Source organism: Gambusia affinis, linkage group LG17 (assembly GCF_019740435.1).
Source record: "Gambusia affinis linkage group LG17, SWU_Gaff_1.0, whole genome shotgun sequence".
Taxonomy (NCBI): domain Eukaryota; kingdom Metazoa; phylum Chordata; class Actinopteri; order Cyprinodontiformes; family Poeciliidae; genus Gambusia; species Gambusia affinis.
In genome coordinates, this window is record NC_057884.1 from 22829678 (window position 1) to 22846940 (window position 17263).

At 41.9% G+C, this 17263-nt stretch overlaps 1 protein-coding gene across 1 annotated transcript; it reads right to left on the reverse strand.

Annotated features, from left to right (window-relative positions):
* Nucleotides 1-260: 260 nt before the first annotated feature.
* On the reverse strand, nucleotides 261-17034 carry LOC122847049 (NLR family CARD domain-containing protein 3-like). The gene is made up of 11 exons (XM_044144409.1): nucleotides 16646-17034; nucleotides 16392-16511; nucleotides 15848-15967; nucleotides 14794-14872; nucleotides 14407-14632; nucleotides 12494-14285; nucleotides 11872-12045; nucleotides 5315-5488; nucleotides 4954-5127; nucleotides 1387-1433; nucleotides 261-1237 (listed from the first exon to the last, which is right to left on the reverse strand). Exons 1-11 carry the CDS (start codon nucleotides 16732-16734, stop codon nucleotides 708-710), a joined length of 3525 nt encoding a protein of 1174 aa, XP_044000344.1. The 5' UTR covers nucleotides 16735-17034; the 3' UTR covers nucleotides 261-707.
* Between the last annotated feature and the right edge of the window lie 229 nt (nucleotides 17035-17263).

Sequence of the window (17263 nt, forward strand, 5' to 3'; positions counted from 1 at the left end):
AATGTAAAATATAGCAGAGATGCAGCGATCAGACCTTTTCTGTCCAACACTGATCTCCAGTTTTCATTCTGCTCTGATCTTCCAGTTCCTGGGATTTTTCCTCCAAAGAGAAAAATGTTCTGCAGGTTCTGAGTTTCAGGTAGAAGTTCTGAATGAAACAGAAAATATTAAGATTTTCCCACTTTATGCTTCAAAGCATTGACCTCTGACCTTCATGGGATGGAAATGTTTTACTTTAAATCAGGACTTTCTGAACCAAATGAAGAAGAAAAATGTTTTTATTTAAAACACATGAAGAAAAACTGCAGCAAATTTACAAAAGGAAGATTTAATATTCAAATCTGACATGTTGAGAAAAATAGGAGCCGATAGAAACAGAAAATGATCAGTGATTGAGAAAAACTGATCAACATTTCAATGAAATCTGATGAATGAAAGGAAAAAATAAGAGAAACAACATCTTGATATTCAGTGTGAAGCTTTGACTGGAAACAAACAGAAAAACATGAGGATCCTGGAATAATCCTGGAATAATCCTGGAATAATCCTGGAATAATCCCAGCTTCCATATTTAAAGGACTGGAAGAAGAAAAAGTTTCCAAGGATTCAATCAGAATTGTTTCACCAAGAAATAGATTGTAGAGACTGAACTATCTGTTCAACAGTGAGAGAGTTTCTCTGACAGGAAGAAAATCTTTAGACTCAAATCAGCACAGAAACACTGAAGAACCAGAACTGAACCACCAAACCCCAAATCCAGGAATCAGAGGTTCAGTGAATGTGGTGTTGAAGGTGTGGAGGAGGATCAGTGAGTCAGAGGAAACTCTGTAGAAGGACAGAATGCCAGCAGGACAGTCCACATACACTGATACTCTGTTAGAGACAGAGGAGGAGGAGAGACGAGTTTCTATTTTATTGTGCCAAACAGAGTAACCATGAACATCAGAACATCTCAGACTCCAGGAATGATCATTCCATCCAAACAAACAGTTTGTACTGTCTCCTTTCCTCCTGATTCTTCTGTAACTCACTGATATATAAACATCTCCTCTCCACTCGACCTCCCAGTAACAGCGACCAGTCAGACCAGTTCCACACAGCAGCTGATGATGATCAAATCTGTCTGGATGATCAGGATATGACTGAAGCTCCATCACATATGTCACCTTCCTGTTGTCTTCAGACAGTTTGAGGTTTCTGCTCACTGTGTTTGTGTCGATGGTGAGTTGACAGGAATCTGATGGAGAGAACAAACACAATCCAGCTGCAGTTATTGATCATTTATTGACACTTTGATGATGACTCCTGAATGAGTGATGTGACAGTTTGAAGATGGTTGAATGTGAGCTGCTTTGTTGTCATGAATCAGATGAAAAACACACTTACACTTCCTCAGACCTGGTGTCAAGAATTGGACTCCAGCAGGCTCCACCCTGAAAGGAGGAGGGGGGTCAGACCATCAGTCTCTTTCAGCAGCAAACATGGACACAACTCATTTCTCCAAACACAGGAAAAGCTCCAACAGAGAGGAGAAAGGAAATCCCTCAGTAACAACCTGAAGAAACTCACTGAAGCCTAAAAGGACATCAGGAAACTAAGGAAACATTTCTGGAAGCTCAACCTGATTTAATAATCAGCATTAAAATACAATCAATCTAAACTCTGACACAACACCTGGATACCTGTTCCATCCACACTCCCACACACAGATGAAGGAATGAAACACTAAACAGCCCTGCTGCTGAAAACCTGCTGTGGCCTCACTGGAATATCCAGAAATACAAACATTAAAAAGGAGAAGCTGCATCACATTCAACAAAGAGTTCAACAAGAATCAAAGATTTGATCTCTGAGCTCAGACTCACAAACCAGGGAGAGGCTTCCATCATCACACACCTCTGACAAACACCTCCAACCTTTCAGCACTTCCTCTACCAACCAACACCACCAGGTGGCGCTGCACACATTTACAATGAGACCAAGAAGAAGAAGCAGCTTCCTGAATCCAGCAGCTGCAGTAATGGCTTGTGAAAGAGTCCAAGGAGCTTCTGGAACCAGAACCAGCAGATCCAACAGTCCAGAGAGTTTTTGTTTGCATCTTTCCTCTCAGATTTCCAAGCTGCTCTGAGAGGGAAATGACATCATCACTCTACTGATGATGTCACGCTCTGATGTCACTGATCAGGAGCTGCTGGACTTCTACATTTCCAGCATGGAGGACAGAGAAGATCTCAGCTCTGATGAGGAGCTGGCCTGCCTTCAAACTGATTCAGGGTCAAAGAAATATTTCCAGATGAAGTCAGACTAAAATGTTGGATTGTCCTGCTGTTGCAATCAGAGGCCAAGAAGAAGCTTCAAGTTCTTCTCCTGTTCAGCTCCACGTTCCTGTCAGAGACTTCAGCTCCTCATGAGGAGAACAACTAAAGCCTGGAACAGACTGACACCAACATCCTGACATCTCATCCCTGAACAAAGCTTTGCAGCATCAAGGTGACTCTTAGCGCCATATATGGACAGATTTCCTCTAAAGGGGGCGGAGCCTGGATTGGAGGAACCAGCAGCAGCTTCCAGGAACAAACCTTGGGAACCTCTGGAGGAGAACATGGAGATGAGATTCCTGCTTTAATCAGTGGATTCATTGATAGAAAACATGACGACTGAAATATCTGAGAGCTGCAGCTCCATTTTCTACAGATCTGCTGGAACATCAGATAGAAATGAAGAATTTCATCATTTCACATCAAATCTGTTCATCTTCCACAGATACAACTGAATTATTGAGCTGAACTGGTTCTAAAGGTCTGGATGGTAAAAACATCCATTGTTTTTATGTCTCATTAGTTTCCAGAAAGAGTTGAAATGTTTCAGAAGCTTTTATCCTGCAGCTCAGTAAAGATCTCTCCTCTTTCCAACCTGATTTAGTCCATGAAGCAGGCTGCTGCAGCAACAGGAGGAAACTTCTCCAGCTCTCAACTTCTACACTCTGACTGCTTGAACAGATCAGGAGGAACAGCCTTTCTCCAGGCTGCCTCCTCCTGATTCTAGCGCCACCTACTGGCTGTTCACCAGAGGTGGAGAAAGAACTCAAACAATGTACTGAAGTAAAAGTACAAATAAACAGACAAAATGTTCTCTAGTAAAAAACCACATTAATATTTTTTTACTTGAGTAAAAGAGAAAGTACTGACTTATAAATACTTAAAGTAAAAGTTCTTGCTGAATGTTTTACCTAATGGCTAATACAATATCATTAAGATCACATTTAATTTGAATACATCAGTAATGAGCCATTTAATGATCAATGCTGCAGATAAATCATGTTTTATTGTTTTCTCTCTGTGACAGTTTAGATTTAGATTTGTGATTCTATGCATCAGAATTTCAGGATGACCTCGAATTCTAGTCTTAACTACAGTCATTTTCAATAAATTACAATATTTATGAAAAGTATTTAACTCACAAGTTAAACACATCATACAGATTAATTCCCCACAAACTGTTTTAAAGCTTTTATTTGATAATGATGATGATTTGTTGCTTACAGTTAATGAAAACATGACATTTCTGATCAGATTACAGATCAAACAATTGATGCAGAAATATGGGTCTAATGAAAATATGTTTCATATCTGCTGAAGTTGTTTTAAAACCTGATGAGCCTCAGAACCAATATTGTAATTTATTGAAGACTGTAAATGTAAATATGAGATGGAGATTATTCACATTAATTCAGTAACCAGGATGTGGAGGAGTTTAACGTTACTGGGACATATCAGGAGACGCTGCCCATCTCCGATGAAAGTAATCAATGTTACTGCCAGTTCACTGCTTACAACTATTTAATTGTTTTATTTATTGCAGTTGATTTAAACTAGAAGCTTGGTAAGATTACATAAAACTTCTAACCTGAATCAATTTAACATCCAAAACTCAGACAGCTAGCAGCTTAACTTTCCTCCATAATATTTTTTCAGATTTGATGGTGAATTTTTGAAAGCCAGCAGTTCATGATATCAGGGAGGCAAAGGCACCAGAATCACTGATTACTTTAAAACTAACCAACAAATCAAAAAGCTCAAAGCGACTTGGATGTAACTTGTAATGCAACACTTTATAGAAATGTAGTGAAGTAGAAAGTACAGATACTGTAAAATGTAGTGGAGTAAAAGTTCCCACGATTAAATCTACTGACGTACAGAAACATGAAAAATGTACTTAAGTTCAGTAACAAAGTTCTTGTCCCAACAACCAGGATCAGGTGAAGAACCTCTGCAGTCCATGATGCTTCCTCTCCCTCTTCTAAACCATCTGATGGGCTGATATCATCCCTCTACTTTATCAATAAAATGTTTTTCTTATTACGATTCCATTATTTATCCTAAATGTGACATCAGAGCTGTGGATCTGGAATCTGATTGGTCGGATGGATATTTCCCTGGTTTTCCAACATGAAGGGTCTCTGCCTTTTTCCAAGATGTTGGAAATTTTTCCCAAACTTTATTGAACAAGGAAGGAGAGAACAATGAGTTTTGTTTTAAATCTAAAGTTCTTTATTTTTCTCTCTCATAACTTTTAAACATCCATCTGACCAACATGGAGTTACTTTTCTTCTCATCTTTGCTTCTTGGGGCTGATTGGTCTGGAGCTCCATCAAATATTGTTTTAAAGTTCTTTCTGTCATCAGTAGATCATCATGGAAATCTAACTGAACTTCTTTTATTAATTTAGTCAGAGTCTCTATTAAACTATTAAACTCATCCCACTCTTTAATTTTCCTTGTGAGCCGTTCTTAGTCTCGAGAATATTCCAGAAAACTGGGATCTCCCCAGATGAGTATTTAATTATCAAATTAAACATTCATACTAAATGTTTCCCAGCAGACTGACTAAAGACATTTCTCCCTCTTCCTCCTCTATCAGACCTTCTCTGCTCCTGCAGCAGGTTCCTCCATACCTGAGAGCTTCCAGTCTCCAGTGTGGATCCTTCAGTCCAGCCCACAGCAGCTTCACTCCTGAGTCTCCTGGATGATTGTAGCTCAGGTCCAACTCTTTCAGATGGGAGGGGTTGGAGGTCAGAGCTGAGGCCAGAGAAGCACAGCCTTCCTCTGAGACCAAACAGCCTGATAAGCTGCAGACACACAATTCATCACATGATGAGAAAATGAGAACATTGAGGTAGAAACCAAAGTCTGAACTGATGGATGGATGGATTTGTAACATGTGGAATAAATAAGAAAACCAATCAACTGCTGAGATCTTCAATTATGCTTTCTTTGCTCATAAGATGCAGCAATTTATCAAGTGTCCAGAGTTACCTGAGAGTTTCCAGGTTGCAGTTTGGACTCTTCAGTCCAGCAGAGAGAAGCTTCACTCCTGAATCCTGCAGGTTGTTGTTACTCAGGTCCAGTTCTCTGAGACTGGAGGACTGGGAACTGAGAACTGAGGACAGAGCTTCACAGCTTCTCTCTGAGAGGTTACAGCCACTCAGTCTGAGGAGACAGAGAGAAAAATCTGTTATTAAACAATTCTTCAAAATGTATTTATTTTTTCCAGTCAACAATGTTCCTCTTTACTGATTTTAGGGACTGTTTTATATATAATTATGTTGCCTTTTGTTGTGAACTGGTTCAGTCTATAGATGGGCCTCCAGACATGAAGGACTGAACTAAAGGCAACAAGGAGGCTGGCAAGAAAAATATTAAATTCCTCTATGAACTAAATTAATCCCATGTCAGTTTTAACAGAAAGAGTCCAATGAAGCCTGAGAATCAAGGCTGGACTGAAGAACAGCATCAGGTTTAGTTTGAGGATCAACATCAGAGCTGGTTTGAGGGAAAACAGCAGCTTGAATCAAAGCAGAGAGAATCTGGAATTTCATCTTTACATTTTTTAACTGTTGGATACAGAGATGGAAAACTGAGCAGCAACTGAAAAGAAAACTAGTTTTTGAACAAGAATCAAATTGCTCAATAAAAGGATTGTATAAAAAAAATCCTTTTTTGATTGAGAAAAAAAAATAAAACAAAACTAATGTGGGAAAAAATAGAAACAAATAGAATCAAATTCACTCCTAAAACAATCCAAAAACAAGCACTAGTCAAACATTAAATATAGGGAAATTTAACCCAGTATTTAAATTAAAGAGTTCTGAAAACATCCCACCAACCTGAACACTAAATGTTACTAAACTCATAGAAAACACACTTTCAGAATCACCACAATTGAAACTGCATTCATAAATATCACAACATTGAACGAACCTCCAAATATGTTTTTAAACATTTTGTGGAACTACCAATATGTTACGATCCTGATGTCATCACAGAACTCACAAAAACAAAGTCCAGACCAGATGATGTTTTTAATAAAGAGGTTTTATTAACAAGTCTGGACAAAAAGTGTTCTGACAGTCTTGGTAAAATAAAAGAGTGAGAGAACAAGGCAGCAGTTGGTCTTTGATTCAGGACGTTGTGGGGCTCAAACTGATTCTAATCTAACGTTCATAATAGTTATCTCTTCTTTAATTTATATTTATTTATTATTATTTCTACTGATATACTTAAATCCAAATTAAAAAACAGCTTATTGATCCTAAAAGGAAATAAAATCTTGTGATTAATTAAAATTCTTCAAAGGGTTATTTTAGATATTAATGACTGTTTAGATTAAAAATCTCTTGTGGTTTGTATAACAGTGAATTTCAAAAAGGTTCTGACTTTATATTATTTATATTCTAGATAAATTCCTCTACTTGTTTCTCTGAATATATATGATTATTTTAACATGTTGCTCATCCTCTTCCTGTTACTGAAACATTTCCATTTATTCTATAATTGCTCTCAGCCATATCTCTTCAATGCCAATAATATCTGTTAATGTATTTTATCTGAACAGTTTAACTTCCTGTCCATCAGCCAATCAGCTTCTTGTATTTTCTCAGTAGATCCATCAGTGGAAGCCCCGCCCAGCCCATGATGCTCCTGGTTTGTGAAGAAAGAGAGACAAACTGAACTCTGATAGGAAACAGTTTCAAACTGATTTTCTCTCTCCAACCTCTTGGTTCCACATGGAGCTATATTTGGCCCCCTGCTGCTCTGACTACCATGTCATTGTGGTTCCAGTAGATGGGTCGGTTTCCCAGGTTCATACAGAACCATGTGGAAAATGGTGTTATATGTTAATAGGTTGTTCTTTGCAAAGTTAAAAAGTCAAAATTAACAGAAAAAATTTTTGTTATTCAACTGTCATAAGAGACAAAAGGATGTTCAAAATATCAAGTTTAATTTTCACCATGTTATTCATTCACTTATAAATTCCATCGTTCCAAAATAAATATTTGATTGTCAAACTACAAATTTGTCTTCATACTAAATGTTTCCCAGCAGACTGACTTAAGACATGTCTCCCTCTTCCTCCTCTATCAGACCTTCTCTGCTCCTGCAGCAGGTTCCTCCATACCTGAGAGCTTCCAGTCTCCAGTGTGGATCCTTCAGTCCAGCCCACAGCAGCTTCACTCCTGAGTCTCCTGGATGATTGTAGCTCAGGTCCAACTCTTTCAGATGGGAGGGGTTGGAGGTCAGAGCTGAGGCCAGAGAAGCACAGCCTTCCTCTGAGACCAAACAGCCTGATAAGCTGCAGACACACAATTCATCACATGATGAGAAAATGAGAACATTGAGGAAGAAACCAAAGTCTGAACTCGTTATTTTCACAAGAGGAAAAAAAGTCAATAAATTAACCTGTAAATAAGAATTCTATTACATGAGTAATAAAAATCAACATTTGTCACATATAGAAAGGATCAGCATAGAAACGTCCTTCTTTGTTCCACAGCAGGGAGTTCAGGTTTACCAGCAACAAGTTTAAGGTAAATGGAAGAATCAGATATTGAAGAAAAGGTAAAAATAAAAAATAATAGGAGACTGTAGTGAAAGGACATATTTATAATAGAGGAATAATAATGCTGTACATTTAATAAAAACAATCAGTTTGAAATACTGCATAGCTGAGTAGAGCAATATATAATCATATGTAAGATGTGTAGATTGGTATGTTGAAATAGCAATAGACTATTTAAAAGACTCTCAAAAAGACTGTATGTAACAGCCAGGATGTAAATAATTAATGAGATTTTTGGGAACAGTTCTGGTTACAAAGTCTAACAACTCCAGGGAGGAAGGATCTGTGATAGGTTTTTATATTAATTCCAAATATAAATGGTATATTTAGGACTGTAAATTTCTTTGTGTGTTCCTGGAATGGTTGTGCTTTGTGTAAGATGTTTGTAGCAGCAGGAAGAGAGACGAATTGGGAGTCAGATGGCCTGGTGCCAAGAGCTGACACCTAGCAGGAGAGGAAATCAAGGACTAAGGGAGCTGTAGTTTTATGACGCAGAGAGAGATAGAAGACAAACATCCATCCATCCATCCATCCATCCATCCATCTTCTTCCTCTTATCCGGGGTCGGGTCGCGGGGGTAGCAGCTTCAGAAGGGAGGCCCAGACTTCCCTCTCCCCAGCCTCTTCTTCTAGCTCCTCCAGGAATTCCAAGGCGTTCCCAGGCCAGCCGAGAGACATAGTCCCTCCAGCATGTCCTGGGTCTTCCCCGGGGCCTCCTCCCAGTGGGACGTGCCCGGAACACCTCACCAGGGAGGCGTCCAGGAGGCATCCTGACCAGATGCCCGAGCCTCCTCAACTGGCCCCTCTCGACGTGAAGGAGCAGCGGCTCTACTCTGAGTCCATCCCGGATGACTGAGCTTCTCACCCTATCTCTAAGGGAGAGCCCAGCCACCCTGCGGAGAAAACCCATTTCGGCCGCTTGTATCCGCAATCTCGTTCTTTCAGTCATGACCCAAAGCTCATGACCATAGATGAGGGTGGGAACGTAGATCGACCGGTAAACCGAGAGCTTCGCTTTATGGCTCAGCTCTCTCTTCACCACGACGGACCGGTACAGCGCCGCTTGACGGCAGACGCTGTACCTGTCGATCTCCCGCTCCCTTCTTCCCCCATTCGTGAACAAGATCCCGAGATACTTGAACTCCTCCACTTGGGGCAGGACACCCCCCCCCCCCTGACCCGGAGAAGGCACTCTACCCTTTTCCGGCTCAAGACCATGGCCTCGGATTTAGAGGCACTGATCGCCATGCCCGCCGCTTCACACTCGGCTGCGAACCGCTCCAGCGAGAGCTGCAGATCATGTCCAGATGAAGCCAAAAGGACCACATCATCTGCAAAAAGCAGAGATGCAATCCTAAGGCCACCAAAACAGATCCCCTCAACACCCTGGCTGTGCCTAGAAATTCTGTCCATAAAAATAATGAACAGAATCGGTGACAAAGGGCAGCCCTGGCAAAGTCCAACCCTCACCGGAAACAAGCCCGACTTACTGCCGGCAATGAGGACCAGACTCTGACACCGGTCATACAGGGACCTGACAGCCCGTATCAAAGAGCCCGGTACCCCATACTCCCGGAGAACCCCCCACAGGGCTCCCCGAGGGACACGGTCAAACGCCTTCTCCAAGTCCACAAAACACATGTAGACTGGTTGGGCGAACTCCCAGAACCCTCCAGGACCCTGCAGAGGGTGTAGAGCTGGTCCAGTGTTCCATGACCAGGATGAAAACCACACTGCTCTTCCTGAATCCGAGGATCAACAATCCGAATGACCCTCCTCTCCAGAACCCCCGAATAGACCTTGCCAGGGAGGCTTAAGAGTGTGACCCCCCTGTAATTGGAGCACACCCTCCGGTCCCCCTTTTTGAACAGGGGGAACACCACCCCGGTCTGCCAATCCAGGGGAACTGCCCCCGATGTCCATGCGATATTGAAGAGTTGCGTTAACGAACACAACCCCACAACATCCAGAGCCTTAAGGAACTCCAGGCGGATCTCATCCACCCCCGGGGCCCTGCCACCGAGGAGCCTTTTGACCACCTCGGCGACCTCGACCCCAGAGATTGGAGAGCCCAACCCAGAGTCCCCAGGCTCAGCTTCCAAAATAGAAGGCATGTCGGTGGGATTGAGGAGGTCTTCGAAGTATTCTGCCCACCGACCCACAACATCCCGAGTTGAGGTCAGCAGCACACCATCCCCACTGTAGACAGTGTTGGTGCTGCACTGCTTCCCCCTCCTGAGACGCCAGATGGCGGACCAGAATCGCCTCGAAGCCATACGGAAGTTTTTCTCCATGGCCTCTCCAAACTCCTCCCACGCCTGAGTTTTTGCCTCAGCGACCACCCGAGCCGCATGCCGCTTCGCCGTCCCACTGGGAGGAGGCCACGGGGAAGACCCAGGACACGCTGGAGGGACTATTTCTCTCGGCTGGCCTGGGAACGCCTTGGTATTCCCCCGGAGGAGCTGGTGAAAGTGGCAGGGGAGAGGGAAGTCTGGGCCTCCCTTCTGAAGCTGCTACCCCCTCAACCTGACCCCGGATAAGCGGAAGAAGATGGATGTATGGATGGATGAATGGATGGATGCAATAGAAACTAAGAATAAAGTAAATCTGCCATTCATCTAAGAAAAGAACAAGAATTAATTTCAAGCTATTCTTAGAACTATGGTTCATTCAAAAGTGTAGGAGGAGCAACAGTAGCACTGAACAGCACAGGCTCTGTTAGAGCCGCTGAAGTGAGAAGCTAGCTGTTAGCTGTGACTCTGCAGCGCAAACAAAAAACACTCCAGTAAGTAACTACTTAAAGCAAAAGACATGCAACACATTTTATTTACTTTCACTGCTGAATAGGAAGAAACACACTAACAAAAATCAGACCACAGTTTGTTCATTTCATTACTTTGGCTGAATCATGATAAATTTTATTGTTATGGTTTAAATCATCCATCCATCCATCCATTATCTATACACCCTTTTTCCCTAATGGGGTCAGGAGGGTTGCTGGTGCCTATCTCCAGCTGCATTCCGGGCGAGAGATGAGGTACACCCTGGACAGGTCGCCAGTCTGTCGCAGGGCAACACAGAAAACAGACAGGACAAACAACCATTCACACACACACTCACACGTAGGGAGAATTTATAGAGCCCAATTAACCTAACAGTCATGTTTTTGGACTGTGGGAGGAAGCCGGAGAACCCGGAGAGAACCCACGCATGCACAGTAAGAACATGCAAACTTCATGCAGAAAGACCCCCGGCTGGGAATCAAACCCAGGACCTTCTTGCTGCAAGGCAACAGCTCTACCAACTGCGCCACTGTGCAGCCCCTGGTTTAAATCAAAACTAGCAAAACTGGCTACACTGTATTCATAGACTTAGCTCCTATTCCTGTCAAATGTGGCCAATATTTCAATTATGTTTATCTCTCTACCTCTTACTTTAATAAGAAGAGTTTGAAACTGGAGAGGTTGAGTGTTACCACTAGCTGACAGCTCCGAATGTGAACCGAAACCAGAGGAGCTACTGAAGATGATATTAATACAAAAAAAGTATGCCTTTATTTCTTGTCATCTTCAATGTAGAGCCTTTAAAACCACAAAATAAAATCTGAATATTTTTATAGAAAACTCTTGTGCTCAGCCTTCAGTTCAAGTTATGATACTTGGAATTGTATCATAACTATTAAATTTTTACATATTTATAGGTTCTCAGCAATCCAGGACATGAAAAATCCCACCACTTGGTGCACTTTCTATCAGAGTTCCACTCTAGAAATCCCTGAGTTTCTGAGAGCAAGCCATTCTTTCACAAATGTTGTAAAAACAGTCTACATGCCTAGGTGCTTACTTTCTTATACCTGTTGCAATGGAAGTTATTGGAAAACCTGATTACGATCATTTGGATGGGTGGTCAGATACTTTTGGAAATCTCTGCTAGCAGGTAGTGCATAGAAATCACTAGGATTGAGAACATTTTACCTGAGAGTTTCCAGGTTGCAGTTTGGACTCTTCAGTCCAGCAGAGAGAAGCTTCACTCCTGAATCCTGCAGGTTGTTGTTACTCAGGTCCAGTTCTCTGAGACTGGAGGACTGGGAGCTGAGAACTGAGGACAGAGCTTCACAGCTTCTCTCTGACAGGTTACAGCCACTCAGTCTGAGGAGACAGAGAGAAAAATCTGTTATTAAAAAATTCCTCAAAATTTACGTTCTTTCAAATCAACAATGCTTTATTTGGACAGAGAAGGAACTATCGTATTTTACACAACCTTTGCATTTGTTGTTAACTTGTTCATTCTATAGTTTGACCTCAAGCCTTAAAGGACTGAACTACATGTAACAAGGAGGTTGGAAAGAGCATTATAAAATTCCACAATTAACTATATTAATCCAATTTCAATTTTAACAGTGGAGGAGTTTTGCTGCTTTATTATGTAACATTATGCTCAGCTGCTGAAGGAAGTCTGCTTCGTTTTGAACAAACCCCCAATGGAATATTTTGAAGAGACAAAGCACCAAGATATAAACTGAAACATGAATATTTACCTCAAAATTAGCAGTTTTCTATCTATCAAAATAAATGCAGTAACAATCTGTGTCCTTACAGAGCTTTGTTGGAGGCTTTAACCACTGGCTGCAGCCTCAGAAGAACCTCCTCTGAAGCAGAGTATTTCTTAAGGTCAAACACATCCAGATCTTTTCCTGATGACACTAAGATGAAAACCAGAGCTGACCACTGAGCAGGAGACAGTTTATCTGTGGAGAGACTTCCTGAACTCAGAGACTGTTGGATCTCCTCCACTAGAGAACGATCATTCAGTTCATTCAGACAGTGGAACAGATTGATGCTTTTCTCTGCAGACACATTCTCACTGATCATCTCCTTGATGTACTGAACTGTTTCCTGAATTGTCTGTGAGCTACTTCCTGTCTGTGTCAGCAGACCTTGTAGGAGTCTCTGATTGGTCTGCAGTGAAAGTCCCAGGAGGAAGCGGAGGAACAAGTCCAGGTGTCCATTTGGACTCTGTAAGGCCTGGTCAACAGCTATCTGATGGAGAACGTTTAAGTCTGATTTATTAAGTAAAGAAGACTTGTTAGATCTTTGTGATTCTTTCATTATGTCAGAACCAGAGTTGATGAAGGTCTGATGAACATGAAGAGCAGCCAGAAACTCCTGAACACTCAGATGGACGAAGCAGAACACCTTGTCCTGGTACAGACCTCTCTCCTCTTTAAAGATCTGTGTGAACACTCCTGAGTACACTGAGGCTGCTCTGATATCGATGCCACACTCTGTCAGGTCTGATTCATAGAAGATCAGGTTTCCTTTCTGCAACTGATCAAAAGCCAGTTTTCCCAGAGACTCAATCATCTTCCTGCTCTCTGGACTCCAGTGTGGATCTGTTTCAGCTCCTCCATCATACTTGACCTTCTTCACTTTGGTCTGAACCACAAGGAAGTAGATGTACATCTCAGTCAGGGTTCTGGGCAGATCTCCTCCCTCTCTGGTCTCCAACACATCCTCCAGAACTGTAGCAGTGATCCAGCAGAAGACTGGGATGTGGCACATGATGTGGAGGCTTCGTGATGTCTTGATGTGGGAGATGATCCTGCTGGCCTGCTCCTCATCTCTGAATCTCTTCCTGAAGTACTCCTCCTTCTGTGGGTCATTGAACCCTCTGACCTCTGTCACCATGCAAACACACTGAGGAGGGATCTGATTGGCTGCTGCAGGTCGTGTGGTTATCCAGAGGAGAGCAGAGGGAAGCAGTTTCCCCATGATGAGGTTTGTCAGCAGAACATCCACTGAGGTGGACTCTGTAGCATCAGTCAGGATCTCCTTGTTGTGGAAGTCCAGAGGAAGTCGACTCTCATCCAAACCATCAAAGATGAACAGAACCTGGAAATGTTCAAAGGTGCAGATTTCTTTGGTTTCAGTAAAGAAATGATGAACAAGTTCCACCAAACTGAACTTTTTCTCCTTCAGCACATTCAGCTCTCTGAAAGTGAATGGAAATATGAACTTGATGTTCTGGTGGGCTTTGTCTTCAGCCCAGTCCAGAGTGAACTTTTGTGTTAAGATTGTTTTCCCAATGCCAGCCACTCCCTTTGTCATCACTGTTCTGATTGGTTGATCTCTTCCAGGTGGCACTTTAAAGATGTCTTCTTGTCTGATTGTTGTTTCTGGTCTGTCTGGTTTCCTGGATGCTGTTTCAATCTGTCTGACCTCATGATCATCATTGACCTCTCCAGTCCCTCCCTCTGTGATGTAGAGCTCTGTGTAGATCTGGTTCAGAAGGGTTGGACTTCCTGCTTTAGCAATCCCCTCAAACACAGACTGGAACTTCTTCTTCAGACCAGATTTAAGTTGTTGTTGACAAACTGGACCAATATATCCTAAATTAACACAATAACAAGAATCAGATATGAAAAAAAATCATCTTTTGAATTTGATTACATGACTTCAGCAAATGTGTAATTCATCTATCATTTCTAATCTCTGAAGAAATCATCTTACTGCTCAGGAGATGGTCAGCCAGCTCCTCCTGCTTCATCCTCCTCAGGAAGTTCAGTGTGATCTTCATCACTGCCTCTCTGCTGCTCCTCCTCTGTTCTTCATCATCACCTTCCAACACCTCATCATCTCTCTGACTGTCTGAATGTCCTGGGTAATCTGGACTCAGAACTTTCTGGATCATTTTCAGTTCTTTCTTCACAAAAGTGACAATGTTGTCCTCCAGCAGCTGGAACAAAATAATAAATGCAGGAAACATCAGAGTAAAATAATGGAGCCAAACACCAGATGGATGTTGGACAGACTGACAGTCATCTGGTCTACAAAGTGCAGCATGAAAATGTCTTTGAAAAGAACTCATGGAAAAGTAGTTGCTGTTCAGATACAAACCATAAATATGGAGTCCAGCTGTGTTTGATGCTGTTTGACAGATGGACCACTGGGAACCTCTGAACTCTGCTGGTCCACTCTGTGGAGGTACCAGGAACAATTAGGAAGTGAGTAAATATTCATCCAGAAGTATTCACAGACGAAATCACCAAGAGTTTCACATTAAAAGTTCTTTATATAGAAAAACAGAACATCCCATGAACACAATTCAAAGTTAGAAAGAGGAAGATGATCTACACTGATGAATACCAGTAGCCAGAATAATCCAGTAGCCATTTTGATTTGGAAGTTGGACTTCAAATATTCCACACTGTCAGCAGATCTGATGCTGGTAGAGTCAGTCTCCCAGAGCTTGGGGACAGTAGAAGTGAAGGCTCTGTCCACACAGATCTTTAGGACAGTGTGGGACATCCAAGAGGTTCTGATTAGATCTGAGGTGATGTGGACATGGAGGTTTGTGATATGTGGCTGTGTGTCCATGTGGGTTCCTCTCCTTGATGTTATAGTGGGGATTTTAAAATGGATCCTGTAGATCCTTGGCAGCCAGTGAGCTCAGATTGTATCTGTCCACACACAGACAATAAGGAGGTAAAGGTCCATGAAGTGATATCTTAATGTGAGCACTGAACCAGGTGAACTAAATAGTTGTAAAGATTTAATGTTCCTGCTGATCCCACTAAGAACCAGCAGAACCTCTGATGGTCCACATCAGCTCAGTTTGGTTGAGTTCCAGCAGATCTCACCAACCACATCATGAAGCTTTCCTTCCCTGCTGAACTGCTCTCACAATGCACACAGGAACCAAGTCCTGATGGACCAGAATGGCTTTACCAGGTATTTCTCAGAAATGTGTTCCACTATTAGTCTGACATGGAGCCAGGAAGCAACAGAACATCATCATCAACACCCAGAGATGAAGATATGAAGGTGTTTTCATGAGAACAGAGCAGCTGATTTCTGTACATAATGGATCAAACTTCTGTAAATATAACTGGAAACATCTGAGTTCTTACTCATTGAGTTTCCATAGTTACAACACTTAGATACAGCTCACCTCTCTGATGATGGAGGTCCAGGAGATTTAAAGTGAATGGGAAGATCCATTGACCAGTCGCTCTTAAAGGACACACAGCTGGGTTCTAGTTCTGGTTCTGGTTTGAATCTCTGATGGATCCTGAAAGAAAAACTCACATTAGAAACTTTCTATTTGCTTTCAAGATAATTGATTATGATTCAGATCAGATTTTGAGACTTCTGTTAACTAGAGAAGCTCTGGGTAGAGACTGTGGATCTAAATGGACCTGTTTGATTTTGAAGTTCAACAAGGTGCCAGTTGAACTTTATTGTGTTCATAGTAACATGTTACTTATTAGAGCACGTTTCCACGGAGATATCATACAAATTACATCTTTGACATAATACATATGAAAAGAAAAATAACCTTAAATTCAGTCCAATGTTTTCATGACAACAGAACCCAACAGAACTTATCATCACATGGCCACAATAACTGTGGCCATGTGATGTGTCATAATGTCGGACCTTCATGTCGTGTCATAATATAAACTGAACAGTTACCGCAGTTAGAAACAGCTCACCTCTCTGATAGTTGAGATCCAGGAGATTTAAAGTTAATGAAATCTTCCTTTGACCAGTCGCTCTTGAAGGACACACAGCTGGGTTCTGGTTCTGGTTCTGGTTTGAGTCTCTGATGGATCCTGACAGAAACATGATGATTAAAACTTAATCAGCAAAGAGGAGCAGCAGCAGCTTCATCACCACGTCTGTTCTGGCCTGATATAGTGAACGCTGTGTGAAAAGGGCTGTGGACAGTTAGAGATGGTGACCTCACCTCTGACCTTTGCTCTGGATCTCATCTTCCCCACACAGAGTGGTTTTAGAGGGAGGGACTCCCTCCTCTCTGTCCTCACACTGATCCATGCTGCTGAATTCACATCAGCTCACACACACTTTCTACCTTCACCTGCAGAGGAAACACACATCATTCATCTGCACATCAACTCTGATCATCCTTTACATCATTAGAGCTGGAAAAAGATCAGCTGCTCCTCCTCTGATTGGCTCTTCTTCTCTGCTTCATATCAGTGTCAGGTGAATGCAGTCAGACAGCAGAGAGGCAGAGGAAGCTGCCATCAGCTGCTGCACTTCTACTATCAGTCCACTAGATGGAGACATGGAGCAACATTTACATTCACTGATTCAACCTGAACAAGTCTTATAGTTCACAATTATTAATTTTTACAAGTGTATTATTTGCTCCATTAAATATGAAATATTTAATAATCTGAATGAATCAAACCCATTTTAGTAATACTTTTATTTTGAAAGGAAGCAACAGGAAACTGTTTCTGACGTTAATGGTGGAGACAAGAGTTCGGTACCAGGAAATAAAAACATGAATCAGTTCGGAGAAGAAAACAGTGAAACATCAGCTGTTCATCATGTTGTT

Excerpts from the sequence above, each read along its gene's own strand:
- LOC122847049 (XM_044144409.1), bottom strand. The coding sequence starts at position 16,734 with ATGGATCAGTGTGAGGACAGAGAGGAGGGAGTCCCTCCCTCTAAAACC. Across the intron at positions 14,633-14,793 it reads AGCTGGACTCCATATTTATG|CTGCTGGAGGACAACATTGT; the intron begins GTTTGTATCTGA and ends ATTTTGTTCCAG. Across the intron at positions 5,128-5,314 it reads TGCAACCTGGAAACTCTCAG|CTTATCAGGCTGTTTGGTCT; the intron begins GTAACTCTGGAC and ends GTGTGTCTGCAG.